Consider the following 18,911-nt stretch of genomic DNA (forward strand, 5'->3'; position numbering starts at 1 on the left):
ATGTACTGATGAAGAGGGTTGAGCAAAGCAGGAAACGATGAGCAGACAGGAATATTATCCTATAAAATAAAACCGTATTCTTAGTTTCTATAAATCGATTTATTCGTGAATTCTCGAAACCAATTATATTTAAATATCACGCGGGGTCTTCCAATGAAATATTTTCTCGTCTGTGACAATTAAAAAAAATACACGGCCGTAAAACAAAGGATAAAAACAGATTCCGTGTCAGAAGGAACAAACGAAAAACAACAAAACATAGATCGTGATATGATTTACAACGAAACACGATCCTTGAGCCATTCATCCAACCGTGGACGTGCTAAACAATAAGTCGTCCTTTACCTTCCTTTTTCTCATCCGATACTTTTCTTTCGCTCAACAAACTCGATCAATGCGTATTTATAAAATACATCCCCGGCAAACAAGAAGATCATCTCGTCCGATACCAGACTCAGTTCAATCTTTTCAAAGAACCGATTGCATTCGCTATCTATATCACATTATCTCATGGTATTGCTCACAAAGAGCAACCAATCTTCTTTTCTCTTCTCCTTCAAAACTCTTCTTGTCACCTATCTTCGTGTTCTCCTCTTTTAACATTTCGTTTCGAACGATTCAAGAGAAGTCGCCTACGATGTCCCGGAGACTCGTGTACGTTCCAACCACGAGGCCGAGCAATCCGAACAGGATCAAGGATATGTTCTTGGCTAACATCAAGGTCCTCTCTGTACCACTGTACACGTTCCAGAACGTGCAGGTTTGAATGACGGCGGGGAAAATCAAGCCCAAGCCGGATAAACACAGAGCACCGAACAGTGATATGAAGGATTCCAATTTTGGAACGACTATAGCTAACAGGACTGAAAAATATGCGAAAGAATACATTAGATTAGATTCCTATTAAATTATTGAACAGATTTTGACAAGGGTGAATATAGAATTATCTTACATGTAAGTAGAACCAGCGAGGTCCTTACGACGTACTCCCAGAGGAGTTTGTGAGAATTTTTCTCCATATTTGGCGCGAGATACTCGTTCCAGACGATGTCGATTGCTACGTAGCATTGAATTGGATGAGTGAAAAAAATGGCCAATGATAAGAGGATCTGTACCGACAACGCAAGTCCTTTAGGCTCGTCTACCAAGTTCAAGGTGATGCTACCATAGACATTGCTACCGTAACGGATATATCCAAAAAAGCCGATCATTGTGTACAGAGCTACGATGGTACCCATTCCTATGTTTAGAACACCGAAGGACTTCATGAAGTACTTGGGCTTCTTCATCTCGTTCTCCAGCGGCATAATCTGAAAGAATATCAACGTTTCAACGAATTTTCAAATCTCCCGAATTTCCAATTTTTCACTTCTTCGGTTTTGTAATTTTCCAACTTTTCAAAACGAGGAAGAAGCCTCGAAATTTCGAAGTTTCAAAATGAAAAAAAGAGAATTTCAATCACGAATACTACTCACCACGCCTATAGCTTCCAGGGCGAACAACACGGTACCGAAATATAGTGGAAAGTTCGCAACGTGTCCGATCGGCTCCCGGTTTTCGAAAGACAACGGCTCCCTGAAGATATAGTAGAGAATTATACCGAAACTGGCGAACGTGATGCAATTAGCAATGGTCGAACACGGCGCCAGAAATTTCAGATTTCTGATCCAATTAACAAGAATCAATGGCAATAGCATCGCCAACATGTACAGTCTGACATCGACGTTTGGCATATAGGGATCCAATGCCTATAAATAAGAAAAATAGAAGCGATTCATTAATGAATCAGACGAATCAGTGTATCATTAGAAATATGAGCGATTAAAGGATGCGATGAAAGTTAACTGATGATTGAATAAACAATCAAACAACGCCCTAAAGGAACAGACGAAAATGAAATATTGCAAGGATCTAAAAATATCAATATCGATCTTCATTTAGCTCTGATTGATTATATTTCTTATTACATCTAATTAATTTGCCAATCAATTTACCCCTTTCTCTCTATGAATTTCCCTTCCAGTTTAAAATCAAATTTGATCCAAGATTTGTTCTCACCCACAATCTCGTAGAAAATAAATCCTTGTTGATTTAAAAATAAAATCAAACTTTCAGTCTAACAATGAGAGCTGTAAAATTGCTCGTTTGACTTCCGGGACGTTCTAAACGAGTTCAATTCTCTTCGGTCCATAAAAAGATGGACAATCGATTGCTATCGATCCGGAGATCATCGATATCGAAGTAGTTGCGTAGAGAAATTCAAGGACAGCCGGAAATGGAGCCGAGACGGTTCTTAACGCGTACCGATTTACGATGATTGCGTTCAGCCTTCGGTTTACATAATGAGAAGTTGACGTAACAAGATCGTAAGGATTTTCATTGCAACTGTAAAACTCGTGGCCTACGTATAAATTCAATTTCACCCGGGCCGCCGCGTATGAAAGAGTATCGCGAGCCACTGATCACGATATCCTACGTAAACGTTACGTAAACCAATTGATTAAACTACGCGTTTTACGTAATAATTACTTTATCGAGATACAATTAACTTTCAATCGCGATACGGTTTCTAAAAGAGCCACAATTCATTGGTGAAACATAGTCGAATGATAATGATCAGGAGAAAGTCCGCAAAATTGGATGAATTTATGAAGATTATTTCAAGTTTTAGATTTTCCTAAACTGATATCGAGATGAAATGATAAAAGTGAATGTTGAAAATACATAGTATGTACTAAGTAACTAATAATGAGTAGTAGCGAGTAGTACTACGTTCACTTTGATAATGCAATAAATTAACAGGGACGTAGGTTGAGCTATCTTAGTCTTAGCTGTAATGATACAGCAAACTGAGCAAATAATACCGCGTGAAATCTAATAACCAGATAAACCTACGTATGTGGCCACTGTATTTCTATCCCCGAACGTAGTAACACGATCACGTGGTAATAGAATCTCGAACGTAGTTTTACGTATGAATGCAATTAATTCAGTCGGAGTCTTAGCAACATTGTAAATCAGATAACCGTATGATTGATTTCTTCCTACGATTTCATGACTGTCTTTCATCCGTTTATTTAGACTCGATTATGGAGAAAACGTTTCTTTCCGCGATGAAGTTAGTGCCGCGTATATGTTCAGCCGTGAAAAGCACTTTAAAGAGAAACAGAAATTACTACTTATATGCTAACTTGACCACCTTGAGTGGTACCATTTTTGGTCTTTTTTTCTTTGACCATGATAGATTGTTCTCGATTTCTGTTCGAATCCAGGATGTACGATTAAGAGGGCAGCACACCTTAATTAAAATTGCAAGGGCACTACTCGGTGGAAGAAACACGAGCGTGTATTCTAGAGACTGACCGACCTCCACGATCAACTAAACCGATTAATTCAACTGTGCCATTTTTCTCTCAGCACCTTATCGTAAATCCTTTGATCATTAATAATCACTACAACTGAATCATTTTTTATTCGGACGATGTTTTCCGAACCGACCCGATTAGTCTTTTCGATTTGGTAACATTTGGAATCTTTCCAAATGTGGACCAATAAAATGTTGAAATATAATGTAATTATCACAATGTATCGCGTTGAATATGTTCTGTGTTTACGAATTGGCGAATTACGATGCCCGTAGATATGAACGGGACTTAATTCGCTATTTCACGCTAGGAGAATTCAGGTTTTCGCGAACGGTGCAACTGGCTGCATCCACATTCTACACGCTCGTCGTAATAACACGTGTCGTAACTACCCGCTAACTATCTATTACATTGCGTAGTAACGCGTTCCGTGGCTTGGCTAAACCAATACGCTCCTTTTCTTTCGCCGTTTCAGAAAACGAGCCGACCAATGGAATTTTACACGGCAAATTAGCCAGCCGTATTACTACCTTAAACCTATCAATTATGGAACATTCATCGATTGCGCACATTCGATGTTGAGGCGTGATCAAAGGTTTATTGTAAATTGTCGAAACTGGATCCGTTAAGTGATACGATTAATTATAAGAAATTATGATTTCATACGATGCCCCCGTTTCCCTTTCCTTACGTTTCATTGTAAAATGAAATCTGAGAGTAAGCAAGTTCCGAAAGTAAGAATTTTGTATTTGAAATGAATGAATCTTTTGAAATTCATAAGTTCTCAATTCTTAGTGGATCGTCATTAAAAAAATACAAAGACACGCGTAATTCTAATTCAACACGAGTCTTACGAACGAGGCTAACGAACTTCGACGGGTTAACTAAACGAGTGATTTGAATTTTCATTTCATTGTCGAGCGTGAGGGGAATTCGTTTGTTCGTTGCAGCTGGAAATTCAAGCGAAATGGGATTGAGTCGAACAAGCGACCTTTTTCCTTGATTTATGACAGGTCAGACAAGTTCTTCCGATCCACGTATCTGAGGATCTTTATGCGATCCTCGAGCGATGAATTCCTAAGCGTTTGCAAAAGGAAAAAAATTTCAATGATCCTCTGTTTTATTCTTTTTTCTCGTTTTGGTCCTCTAACGCATTCCACAGGTTTGCGAAAGGAAAATCACTACAAGAGATAATGAAAAATTCTGCATTTTTTAATTTGCCTAATTTCTAAGCTTGCACGATTTCTAATTGACCAAATTTCGATTTCTTTTATCATCTAAAATCACTTTTCAATTTGCCAAATTTCTAGGCTCTGAAGTTTCTAATTTGCCTAATTTCTAAGCTTGCACGGTTCCTAATTAACCAAATTTCGATTTCTTTTATCACCTAAAATCTGCATTCGGAAATCTCCCATTACCAGACATTTGATCCCAACTACGGTGAAATAAAGATTATTAACATTTCCCTCTATTTATAATTATCAAGATCAACGGGTCACGTGCTCCTCGTAAACCCTGTCCATAATCGCATGGTAATATGCCACGAAACTGAAACTGAACTTCAAGGAAGTGCTTAGTTTAACAAGTGCTCACGGTCAACGTTATTCATCATCGAGAGTTTCCTGCCGATGACGACAACAAATTGTCCTCGCGAACGTAAGAAAAAGATGAAAGTCCTTAACTCTTCGAGTGTCAACGAACCTGGCCCCGTGTAACGCCTTGATTATCACCTTGACTCGGGCATGCCGTAATTTACAATCTCTAAAAGCCGTCTGTCTAATCGTTTATTCCTTGCGTTGTGTTTCCCTGACCTACATACTCGTTTTTCTTTCTGCCCACACTGGTCTAGCCACGGTGGGATTTCTTTGCGGTAAAAGCTGGACCAACGACGGAGTAACAAGAGCAGCGAAATGTCTGAGTCATTTCGTTCGATTCGAATAAAAAGAAAAACTACATAAAAGGCGCAGAGAACTTACAGGATTAATATTTCTTTCCTCGAACTGTTATCTAAAGTAGAAATATGAAATTTTCTTCTGTAAAGATAATTTTAAGCTAAGGGGCTTAAGATGTCTAATGGGATTAAACTTGGAGATATTAGAAAGAAAGATAAAAAATGTGATAAAATATATTATAATCAAATTAAAAATATCATCAACTCGATTAGATTGCTAGATTAAAATTCAAAACCGGATCGCTAACTAGTTGAACGACTGCTTTAACTTGGTAATTGGGTCATGTTTCATTCAAAATCTTAGTTTGTAGTTTATAGAATGATTAATCTACAAATGGAGTACTTTTATTTGCTTTATCATGCTTCTTTTCATAATGAATGAAAGATGATTTGAGAAATTAGAAAATGTATCGGAAGCGGTGATCAATGAAATGTAGGTGATCAGCCAATGAATTGGAAAGCGATTAATTAACTGTGTAATTCTACTAACCTTATGTAAATTCTTGCCAATGAATACCGTATAGACGCAGCAAGTTCCCAACTGATACACCATAAGGAATATGTTTATCACATGACTATAAAACAAAGCATGCATTCTCTGTTAAAATTCGTACAAAAGTTATTTCAAAGAAAATTGAATATACGCAACTTGTTTCAAGAACAGGGACATCAGTAAATTACCGAAGCGATAATTTGCGATAACTTGGTGGAAATAGATAACCCGGTTCGTAGTTTTTAACTTACTCGTCTAATATTTCTATTCTCTTTAACTAGCTTATTTAAAAACTTACATTGATGTTTTAGCAAATCGCCTAAAGGGTGCTGGACCCGCTAGGAGTGCAGCTTCTGCGGTGGCAGGGTAAGTTAGAGAAGGTACCTTCTTCCTTTTACATAATTCATATTCCGAACTGACGAGAATTCTTATACAATAAGTACAAAGTAGACCAATGACTATAGTAGCCACTATACCAACTGCATATCCTGAATGATGGAAAGCATTAGGCATAGCTAGAATACCAGTTCCTAAACTTCCTTTCAACAAATGAATGAACGTTTCCATGTTCCTGAAATCATAAACGGAGTTACAGATTAGCGAGAAAGAAGGCATTTGTATCATATGCGCTACTTCGAGATACTTTTATGTCACGAAAATTTATTCAAAATAAAAGATTCTTCATTTTCAATCGCGACGATATTTCACTGAGGTGTTTTAATGGACAATTCGTAGCGGTTTCTTCAGGGAGGCAATCTTATCCTTCCGCTTCGCGATTAATCACCGCAACAAATTACCCGGTAATTTGTATCCAGAGAAACGCGGTCGGAATAAACGAAACGTCGTTTCGCATGCGTGCTGCGTTCATCATTATGCAAATGTTCCTGATTGCGTTAAGCGATCGAACGTATGGACTTACATTTTCATTCTACCGTGTTCTTTACTCCCTTTTCCGCTATTCGAACGAACGAACCGTTGCACAAAGAGCAAAGTGTAACATTTGTAAGAAAAGCTTCGAGTTCAAATTGAGTAGAAAATATGAAATTTCGAAATTTCTTCTAATCGAATCAGTCGATTATACTAACGTTGTTGGATGTTCCACGTCTCTGTGTTCGTAAGGATTGTAATCCTCCAGGCACTCCTGCACGCTCTTCTTCTTCTCCTCCATTTCCAGGACATAGACGTTCCCCTTCTTCTGTCCTGAATCGAAACTGTTCCAAAATTCATTATAATCACTAAAATCACTAATATATTATTAATTGTTAACAGATTTTCAATATTGTACCTAGTTCGATTATTCGTCGACGAATCGACCCATTTCTTGGTATCCAGAGCATCCTGCAAAAAAAGAAAATTTCCATCAATAAAATTATTTTAATTCACACGATTCTAAACGAGTTGTTTTTTTCAAACGAAACGATTGAATATCCTGGTCAGCCAGGATAATTATGTTCCACGACAAGAATCAACAAACTATGCCATCCGGTATATTAGATTCGTAATCAAAAAACAAATTCTTTCTGTCGGTCATAATTCACGGCCGACGGTGATGCGCACTCGAACAAGACGAATAACAAAGGTACTTTACGTGACGATATAATAACGAAAGAGAAAAACAATTTGAATATCAAGAGAAGGGATCAAAGTCTGCATAACTTTTCGTTTAGTCCTATCATTGTTTGCTGAAATGATGGAATGCGATGAAAAAAACAGGCTACTCAAATTGCTTGTACTCGCATACCGAAGATGCTAATTACCACGGGTGAGCGAATCTCGTTTTCTTGAATGATTATTAGATCAATCAATTATCACGAATAAAGGAGTGCAGAAAACTGTGCTCTGAAAGAACCATGTGGAATAACAGGATGTTTTTTGAAAATGTTAACATGAATTCTTCGAAGTCTCGAAGAACGGCTCAAAAGAATCGTGGTATTAAATGATTCAAGGATAGAAATCACGTATCAGAGTGCAACTATTTTACTCGATATTAATATCTAGATTGGATAGGAAAATCCCTGGCGAATCAATGATTGTTAAACGATATTGAGGATCAATTGAAAATTTTACTATTCCTCGTCGCGAATGTCATCGCAAGTTAAACGTATAACTGAAATGAAATTTTATTTCACGAGATAACGAGTACCTGATCCTCTCGTCTGAATAAATCATTCCATTAATCACGAATAACATTGATAATTCTAAAATATCGGCAACTTTGTTATTGCTGATCTGAGAAACGCAAATATTCTCGGGCTCGCAGCTGCTCGCCAGAGCGTGTTTCTAATGGGATTTTCCGTTTACAACGATCGATTGATGGGTTCCTCGTGAACCGATCGGCAGATTTTACATTGCTTGCTTTTTTATCGCGTCGATCGTGTACAGACAGATGTTCGTTGATTATGTTTCACCTCGGCTTAGTTTATTGTACCGCAATCGGTATTGACACCAACAAACGTGTGTCGATGCTTTTGGTATGCGAATCTCGAATCTTACTTTCCTAATTTGTTTTTCTTTTAATTAGCACTGTGGAAATAATCATAATTAATTTTTATATATATAAAAAAAAAAAAAATAAGTATGCCTCTAGAGAGCTCTTCTTATTTTTGAATATCGGATACTTCATGAATTGTTGATTATTTCAAAAATTTGATGAAAATCAGTAGTGAATTTATATTGGATGTTCCGAAGGCAGATAAAAGATACTGTTGTATCACTGAAGATCAGCTTCCACGTGTCTGATCAACATTGTCTGTATCTACTGATGCGCTAACAGACGCATCGCCTGATGTTTTTATTAAATTTCAAGATTCTCAAATTTCGTTACATAATGAATAATTAAAGATGTTCCTTATTAAACTATAAATTTCGAAATTGCTCGCAATGGTTTATCCGAGTTTCAAAATCATGTGCAATCGAGCAATAAATTTCGAAATCAACAGCAATCAAACTACAACTTTTAGCTAGGATATTTCGACAATATTAAATGATAAATTCGAAAAATGTCCTCGGCAAGTGTCAGGAACCTTTCCAAGACAAACTACACCTTTCAACTTGAGTAATTCGCCTGTGCTCGCGCCTTTTATTAAAATCTAATTGAAACACAGTTTCCTACAACCATTGTAAACAAGAAGCTGAATTCGATTAGCATTAATTAATCATTACTGGTTTTCCTCAATGACGATCAATTCATTCGTAATATTATCGAGGAATTCGAAACGGATATTGCTACGAGATGGAACTTAATCACGTAATAAGAAATCATCGAATTCTAGGAAGATGTGCATTTTTTTTTTATGAACAATACATGGTCTACGCCATCGTTTAACTAAGACGTAATAGAATTCACGTTACGTGTCGGTAATTAACAATTTCCAATGACGTTCTAGACGTCATTGAGAACTGTTAACCACAGCTACATGTTATGAATTAATTAACTATGATTCACATGTTGATAGTAATTATTCTACCGATAATTCCTCGACCCAGTATCATCATTCCTCTTTTTCTAACACGTTGATTATAGTTTGATGACTTAAAAGTATAACAAAATGGTACTTATGGTACACCGAATTAAAGCTTAAAGTTTCCTGAAAATATCGAGGTAAAATTTTTCTAAATATCCTTAATAAAAAATTGCTGATGACTAATTAAAGTAAGCAATGACCGATTTCCAAAACCTAAACATTGCTCTTCATAATTTCACAATTTGATGACATAAAAGTTACTCGAATCACAGCTTATGGCATATCAATTTAAAGCTACGAGTAATTTTATCAAAAAATAATTATATAAAAGCCTTCGAAACATTTATTTTATAATACCCGGATAAATAAATTTTTAAATCTTCCTAGCATCGATGTTGCAATAGGTATAATCACCAATGTCTATCATCGATCGTTTCAGCTAATTTTTATTCATCCTGCGTAAACGATTATCGTGTCAAGTAGCCACTTTTCAATTCGACTTATCCTATTCTTTATTTTGCAATAGAGGAAATCCCTACTTAACTGGTTGATTCCCGATACAACGAAGAGCTACCTGTTGTTGATAAGATTGAACGGAACTGTAAATTGACGTTATCAAAAGATTACGGAAGCATCTAATTTATTGTACTCTTTTCACGTTTTCCTAATGCCACCAGATAACCATCGTTTTATCAGTTTAGTATTGTTTAAACATCTATCGCGTGCAATTTGAGGTAATACGGTGATTAACGATGATGCTTTCAATCTCGGTCTAATTTCTGTTTACGATTTTGTATTTTTGGATATGATAATCTGCTGTTACAATTGAGACTATTAATCATGATTATACTAAAGAGGATACTCGACAGAATTTGATTAATCATATGAAATGATTGAGTGATTAAATGTTATCTAGCAAAAAAATAAGATCATCAGTGGAATTAGAATAATTAAAAAAAGAAACAATAGAAAAATATTGGTAATAGATTTGAAAATTATTTCTATTCTCAATAATCAGATCTTTTTCCAAGAAAGGAAAGGGATTATCAACAAAGAAATTCCTCTTAATCCTACAAGCTCGCTAATAGAAAAATCCCATCGTTTCCAAGTAATCACCAATTTAATCTACCTCAAAGGCTCGACCTCCTTTTGCAAATTATCAATCGTTTCCACGAGCTGGACACCGTGTAACACGTTCAGAGCACGTAGCTCTGAGATGACATTTTAAAAATGACACGTTACGCCAGTTTTCAGGAGATTAGCGCGTAAAACGAGAGGAGGACATCCCAGTAATTTAACGTGTAATCGCTGTGCTGACACAAGTTGACCGGAAGTCGCATCTCGCGCGATGAACCACGTTCCTTCATAATAAAGAAACACGAGCCTCTACATTTTTGCTTATTCAAAGAAAAACCGCTGCGAATGAATTTTTCTGAAACATCCAAGCGTCTCTTATCGATCGCTGAATCACATCATCAATTCCCCTTTATGTAATCCCAATGACATTTCGATGGATCATGAACGTGAAACGGTTTATTATTTATCCATTCGTAGCTTGCATTAATAGGAATTAATTGTTCGGACACGAATAATCGTTGGCATGTGATGGATCGATAAATAATAAGCGAAAAGTTTCCATAAGAACAGGTTTTGAAACGTCTTAAATCCGTGTGACAATAGGCAGATTAGAAAATGATAGGAAAGAATATTTTAAAGTTCGAATACGGTTTGCAACTTAAAAAAAAAAAAAGAAAGAGACAAAATTATATTGTTGACTTAAGGTGGCACGTTAAATTACGTTTGTTTAAAAACACTGACCCATTGGGACATCCAGCGTAGAAAGTTATTTCACGGTTGTTGATGGACGGATTACATTGTTACACCTCGAGGAATACTTAATGAATACCTGTGCCCGTTCCTCTGCAATTTTCACGCGGATCTATGCATTGCTGAGGGTTTATGAATATTCCATTACTATCAGAGGGAATCGCGTGCGAGTCAAGGATGAACGTTGAAAATTGTCAGTGTTGTAATTTTCGCGATTGCCGTGTTATCTGATAGTTGTAACCGTACGGTAATTTATTCGCGTTTAGAGTATACGCAAACTTATATGACTGTTGAATGTTTTTAAAGGGAAAATGATTATGGTACTTAGTATTTAATATGGTACTTGATGTAGTATTTAGAAAGATAGCTAGCATAGTATTAGGTACGCTAATTAGTATAGTACCGAGCATGGTAAGCTGGTAATTAGTGTGCTACTTGGTACTGTGATTACTCCACCGAGTATTCCTAGTACTGTGCTTACTCCACCGAGTATTCCTAGTACTTAGCGCCACCTAATAGATACCTAAACACAGCATCAAACTCATATGATCCACTACCTACTACATTATTACGTTATTTAGTATGCTACCTACTCACCGTGTCTAATACGCTACTTAATGCGCTACGTGGTACTCTACTTACTCATGATACCCGATACGCAACCTAATATCCTACTTAATTCAAGAATATGCTACCTGTTAATTAACTAATTCGTCGAACAATGCAAGCAGTGTTTTCGTTATTATATAATAGCTAATCGATATAGTTAATTAGTGAACTTTCACGAAATAGGTAAAGATGATTAGAGAATTGTAATATCAGTAAGCACACGTGGGTGGCTAGATCGATCTCATAAATTTCGTGTCTGTTATCAGAGAAAGAGCGAGATAGAAATAGAAAAGAATTTATTTCCACGAAACTAGCTGATTTATCAGAATCCAGCGGAATGTAAGGACACTTTCAAACAAGACAACGATTACAATCTCTGTTTGCGCGATCAATTATCAATGGAATATTTCAATGTTCAATGATCTCAATACTGCTATCGTGTTATGAAACGAATTATCATCTATAGATATTGGTGACAAATAACAATTATCGAGCAAACACTATAATTTACTGAACAATATATCGAAAACAAGGATTACGAAGGAAAATAGTACCTTTCTGATACCTGTGTACATAGAAATCATTTAATGCAATCATAGGTGTTATTATAATTAATTTATGAAACTACATTTTATAATTAGCGTTATCTGTACCTCGAGTCATGACGAAAAAATTCCTTCTGAGACGACATTAAATGATCAGCATAAATGTAAGGTCTGATGATAAGAAATAAAGGTTCATATTTTACACCTTTTGTGGAAGATTGATAAAGTTACACCATAGGAATAACTCAGCAAAATTTTTGTTGATTTTCAATCTTAGGTGAAGTATCAAGTAGGAAACTTAAATTGAAAAATGGATGATCTGCAATTAAATTACAAATAGTTCCAAGCGATTTGCTACTTATAAAGTCACCTTGGGGTAGTGTATTGTATCGTCGAATGTTTATAATTTTTTCTACTCTTAGACGAGTCGAAATTGTTCGAACAAGTCGCTGTCAATGTTATCGACAATATTTATTTACAGACAGGTGGTTTGACTCGTTAAATAGGACAGTAGAAACAACCGAAGGGAAATATCACTTATCGATAACATTTAGAATTAATTTTACAAACTAAAGAGACGTTAGTGTACTTGAATAATAATTTCTGAGATAAAGGTACACTAAAAGAATTTCACGATCAGAGTGATCTGTTCATTATCAGAAAATATTAATCTACGAAAACAAGATGATACGCAGGGTACGAACGGACTGAGCAATCGGTATAACAAACATTTGATATCGTGGCTAGCATTGTTATTGAGGGCAATAATTTTTTATGAGATACCATGTCGATGCCAAGGTGTATTCAACGAGAACAGAATCCATTTTCCTTATTCCTGATGTAAAGTGTCGAACCGTCTCAAGGAAAACAACGTCACCCATCGTTTATACATTGGATATCGGAGTGTAATTAAAACTCTCATTTCTCAGAACAATACAATCCTCACTTGAAATCTTTCATTCTAGAATTTTCTTACTTTTGAATCTTCGAACGTTCGACTTGGAAATCTTTAATTTGAAAATTTGAAAATTTGAAACTTATCGAACTTGTTCAATTTCGATATATCGCTAGCGCAAAGTTTCGATATTTCGAAATCATTACCGGTCGAACTTTCAAATTTCCGATGATTCTAACTGCTTTCGTTTACACTCATCTTTCGTACCACAATAGTGCTACTTAATCTCCAAACATCAACATAAATAATATAACAATTCCTATTCATGTTTCAAAAGGTGTAACAATGTAACAACCTCTGCTTTGAACGACATTAGAGGATCTATTTACAATGTTCATAAATTATTATCCGATCTACGATTATTATAAAAGATAACCTACCTCTGATCTATGATTAACAGCAATTAATATGAAATAAACTAAACTGAACTGGTGAAAGTAACTTATACAATAAAGGTTACAACAGTAAGTAACAATTGTCACTGTGAATTGCGTTCAATCTATGGTGAAACTAAACAGAAATTGCTTCATTTCTCCTGCTCACCAACTTAAAAAAGTATAACGAATTACTACAAAAGAAGAAAAAACTGGTACCTAGCAAAAAAGGAACGGTGTAGTATAATCGCAACAGGGACGCGCAGATTCGCTGATCGTTCGACAGAAAGGGAACATTACTTTTTATCGAATTTCACGTTCTAATGACATAAATTTCGTAAATAGATATTTTATACGATATGATATATGAAAAAAAAGAATATGCCTTGATTTCAATCACGAATCTGCCGACGCTTCGTGATAATTAACGTCACCGACACGCAATTCCGGTTAATATCGTCCTTCGACCAAATGAATTTGTTCATTCAGTCCCGGATTTTCCCTTTTCTATGATATTTATCACTCGACGTATTCATTTCCCGCGAAAATTCACAGGAAAACCACAAGTATAATAAAAAACGCGCCATAAGCTACTGTGACGTCACATCGATCCAATCGATATTTCGATACCGATCGAGATTGAAGAGTTTTCCCGTTTGAAATTCGCGAGAATCGGTTTGAAAAATAATTTTCAAATACATTTTCTTTTGTAAATAATATGAAAATTAACGCGCGTCTGTTAATGAAATATGAAAGAGATGAATTATCACCGATTGAACGTTTACTTTTTTAAACGGCCGTTTATACGGAAAAGTATTAACAATATTTACATTTCAGAAATCCTATTTTCACACGTGCAAAACAATTCGATACATTTCCTTGCGAGGTGTCGATAAAACAAGCGGTAAATATTTGAAAGTTTACCTTACTTCCTTGCGGACATGTTTTCGAATTAACAGTTGAACGCAATTTTAAAATCCAACGGCTTAAAACTCTTGGGTAATCGAACAAGTATAATCAATTAAATCAGTTGTTATCGATAAGGGTTAAAAATTCGCATAATTAACCAGTCCAATTAACAACCACCTTGTTACATATTTATATACAAATGAGAATAATAGAAGAAATAATAAAATAGAATGTAACTCACCGTGCTCGAGGTAAATCCTAAATTATCGTGCGACATCCTGACGGATCACTTCTGTACACAAAAATTCACCTGGAAGTGGCGTCGAATGAATATAAAATGGGGAAATATTGAAATAAAAGAAATGATAGTCACGACGCAAGCACGAAATCAAGGTTAAGGTAAATTGAGAACGCTAAGTAGCGAAAGATGCGAAAAAGGACAATCGGTTTCAAGTTTGTTATGGTACTCAAGGCATTATATTGTGTTGCGACAGGTACGACCGCCGCAACTCGACTGATCAGGGTTCGCGCCAAGTATTATTTATATAGCTTCATAGCACGCACACGACACACCGTATACTCTTGCCATTTCGTTTGCTGGTCACTCACGGCATGATTCGGACGCGACAATGCGGCTCGACTACCTTACAAACTATTCCACGTTGGAATCTAAGTGAGACGAGCCGGTTTACCTTACAAGCACTTTACCTTTCGTAATTTTTAATGTTTTTTTTTTTTTTTTTTCAAATATCTTATGATACTTGATTCATTCCCGCCAATTTTACCTTCTCCTTTCATTACAAACTTTGCGCGCAACTACTGCTAGCTTATTTACCGACGAACCTACTTACTTTGCTTTTCCTTTCGATCTTTCGAGATTCTGCTGTAGTTTTTCATTTTGAAAATTTGAAAATTAAAAATTCTTTCGAATCTCGAAGTCTGAAACGGCCAAACTGGAAATAAGCGATGATTCTTAAATGTTCAAAATTAAAAATTCTTTCGAATCTCAAAATCTGAAATGTTCAAACTGGAAACATTTATAAGTAACAAATAATCCAGGTGTATTTATACGATATCACCAAATAAAATTATTAAATAATTAATTTGTAAATGAAGAGGATTGTTGACGTAGATTGTCTAAGAACAATAACTTTATCACGCGATAAAGATGATAAATATCTCTTGAAGTCGTTTTAAAGTACCTATGAATATGTAGACAAAACTACTTGTGAATTTAGGAAAATTTATTCATCACTGCAATGACAAATAATTGTGGATTATAATAATTAATAAAATGCAAAATAGTGAAAAAAGAAGGTAGAAGTTGCTAGATCCGGGTATTCGTTTCCTTTAAAATAATCGCTAAGGTTCTAGCAAAATTCATGCGGCATATTTTTCTCTTCAATTTTCTATGAAATTATTCTTTTAATACAAAGCATTTCAAATACAAGCCCATTTCTTAAGAATCACATTTTGAAAGTAAGTGAGAAAAATGTGAAGAATTTGTTCATTGTAATTCGAATTTGCAATATAAGATTGTTCGCCCATCTTTCTGATAATAATTTGAAGCAACTGAAAAAGCAAAATTTGCGTCCAAAATTATCAATGGCACGATAAAGGTATTTTTTTTCTTTCTTACTTTTTATCTTTTGCATTGTCATTGCATTGTATATTTGAAAAATAAAAAGTCCACCTTACTTTATATTATTATTCAATTGGTAAATTTAGTTTTCTTAAGATATTACAATACCGCGTGCGGATCTCCATCTTATTTTCTTATCTTCGTTCATTTTCGTCCTTTCAGTGTCCTCTTCTGCGTGTTTATCCTCTACCTTTCAATCCGACGTCATATTTCACCTCCCGCTCGATTCTTAGAATTTATTTGCATATTTACGTGATTACAATTACTTTCTAAGGTATAACAATTTTCCTGCATCCTTCATTACTTTTTCCCTATCTTCAATTTTATTCATATCCTGCTACACTTCATTTTGATTTTAAAAGCAACAGTGTTTTCTCTTTAAAGACCTATTTACCTCTTATTTAGCACTAGCAAAAGAATTTTTATGTTTGAAATATTTATTGGCGCCAAATTGCTATGTTTAAAAAATATTTACTTTTACCATATTCATTCTCAAGACTTTAACTTATTTGCGCTCTAAATTATTACTGTTCTATAATTAAACTGCCTTTTCGGTCCCACAGTTCGTATTCCTACCCAAAATACTAGAATAATTTCATTTTTAGAATCATACAGACTAAAATGACGCTAACAGATAATGAGTGCAATAAACTAAAAATATTGTGCAATTGTTATTTCTGTCCGCTATTTATAGCAAACAATTGCTTGACAAATTTGTATTTTAAAGAAACCGCCATAAATTCAACATTTTTAAAGTTTGATGCCGGCGTTATCTATACAAAAACAGTGGAAACTACTCGACTGAACTCCGAATTCCGCATCGGTAAAACAGGATATGGTTGATCGAAAATTAAGCTGAACAGAAACTGATTTAAGCGCCACCTGAATTATTGCATCCAACTAACGGCATGCTATACTACGTTACCTTTTGCAAATACCTAAATGACACATGTATGCTGACGTTCAGTCGCCGGTGCTGGGAGGATTGCAGGTTTCAGGTGCTTTTAAATTAAAATATAATTAACACCATAATTTCGATAACAATTGAAATGGAAAATGCCAAGAACAGAAAACATAGTTACCATTGCAACCTCAGAGCTATTTAATAAAAGAAACGAGAATACGAATCCTAATTAGTCACATAATAAAAAAAGTAATTAATTTCAAAGTTATATTCATCAGCAATAATGATCAATCAAAAAGTTGACTCGAAAAAATTTATGTAACTACTTTATATTCGCGAATCGTAGCGTTCAGCTCATATTCCACATTTAAAAACATTTAAGAGCATTTATATATTTCAAAAATATCTATTGGAATATGTGTAATTGAAATGATATTAAAACGCGGAGTACAAGAAGTCCTAGCCTGAACTAAATGAAATAAAACACAATAAAAATGTTACTACTCATGAGTATGTATAATCATACCCATGGTCACTGTGCTAGCCTACCTCGTATACAACCAGTAACCCGTGTCGATTCGGACCATTCGTCCTACGACATGATTGGGCACCGGAGGAACCATAAAACATGCGACTCACCGTTCGCAGATATACTCTTCTTCCGACAGTCAACAACTAGGTAGGAGGATGCACCCCAGATAGGAGGTTGCCTTACAGGAGAAGATGGAAGCCATCAGGAATGTCCAGGAACTCGCCAAAGTTCAAAAATTCATCTGTAACAAAAAAAGAGGAATTACGGTTAATTTTGAAAATTATCAATTCTTATTGTAATAAAATTATATATAAATTTGGATTTTATCAAATATTATCAATGAAAAATAACTCTCAATTATCAAGTGTTGAAATTGTAAATTATTCTACTTGAAATAAAATTAATTTAATACAGTAATAAGATACTTACACTCTTTCCTTATGGAGCAACGCCCAAGACTCCTCTTCAGTGTTGCCGTGACTCTAATACCGGATATAGCGAGCAATAAAAAAAAAAAATTAAAAATAAAAATAAAGATATAAAGTACTAGAAACACGACCGTGAATAATTTCCGGCGAACAATTATAGACTCTACTTTCGCGATGGAAAAAGAAAAATCAGAGCCGCGATGCTCTAGAAAACATTTTATAATATAATACGCAGCAAACACTGACTCTACTTTCGCGTGATTCCTAATCATACAAACGCAACTCTATTCAGGGCCAGTTCGCCCTTGCAAAAATCAAAACATTGGAAGTATGTTCGTACAAACACTGACTCTACCGACCGCATTGCGCGCGGCCACAACAATTCCTGAAAGAAAAACTTAGTGAGCAGGGATGGGCTGGGTGAAAATATACAAAACAACATTCTTCTTATTGAGCTTTCGTAGCGGAAATACTGTTATTAATGGCTTGTAAATGAAAATATCTATGTTCGTGAAATATATTCGACGAGCACAAATATTGTTAAAGCTGAATATTGATCCTAGATTGAAATGAAATGTTTTAAATAATTGTTGATAATTATTTCAATGAATATTACATCGATAGAAAATCATTTTGTAATAAAGATAATAGACTATTGTATTAAAGCAGAGGATTTTTGTTGTTAAGATTGTAAGCATCCTACAAATTGTTGGAAATTTTATTACGGCATGATTTATAAATTATCTAATTCTTTTCAATAAGCAAAATCCAATAATTAATCATGCTTAAACAGCATATGATTTAAAAACGTGATTCTATTTTAATTAAAAGTTGCATCGAAAACTGGATATTATAATATAATTACTACGATTTAACAAAAATAGATTGTTTAAAATAATTAATAATTGCAGAA

At 35.0% G+C, this 18,911-nt stretch overlaps 1 protein-coding gene across 3 annotated transcripts; it reads right to left on the reverse strand.

Annotated features, from left to right (window-relative positions):
* Nucleotides 1-80: 80 nt before the first annotated feature.
* On the reverse strand, nucleotides 81-18,374 carry LOC114878041 (proton-coupled amino acid transporter-like protein CG1139). 3 transcript variants are annotated; one of them, XM_029191396.2, is made up of 9 exons: nucleotides 18,000-18,374; nucleotides 17,678-17,811; nucleotides 7,095-7,147; nucleotides 6,895-7,020; nucleotides 6,108-6,380; nucleotides 5,807-5,891; nucleotides 1,476-1,748; nucleotides 953-1,310; nucleotides 81-863 (listed from the first exon to the last, which is right to left on the reverse strand). In XM_029191396.2, exons 4-9 carry the CDS (start codon nucleotides 6,975-6,977, stop codon nucleotides 619-621), a joined length of 1,317 nt encoding a protein of 438 aa, XP_029047229.1. In that variant the 5' UTR covers nucleotides 6,978-7,020; nucleotides 7,095-7,147; nucleotides 17,678-17,811; nucleotides 18,000-18,374; the 3' UTR covers nucleotides 81-618. The 3 variants fall into 3 exon arrangements, with proteins under 3 accessions (XP_029047229.1, XP_029047226.2, XP_029047228.2); XM_029191393.2 differs by lacking the exons at nucleotides 17,678-17,811; nucleotides 18,000-18,374 and adding an exon at nucleotides 14,734-15,032; XM_029191395.2 differs by lacking the exons at nucleotides 17,678-17,811; nucleotides 18,000-18,374 and adding an exon at nucleotides 11,092-11,118.
* Between the last annotated feature and the right edge of the window lie 537 nt (nucleotides 18,375-18,911).

Source organism: Osmia bicornis, chromosome 12 (assembly GCF_907164935.1).
Source record: "Osmia bicornis bicornis chromosome 12, iOsmBic2.1, whole genome shotgun sequence".
In the NCBI taxonomy this organism is placed as follows: domain Eukaryota; kingdom Metazoa; phylum Arthropoda; class Insecta; order Hymenoptera; family Megachilidae; genus Osmia; species Osmia bicornis.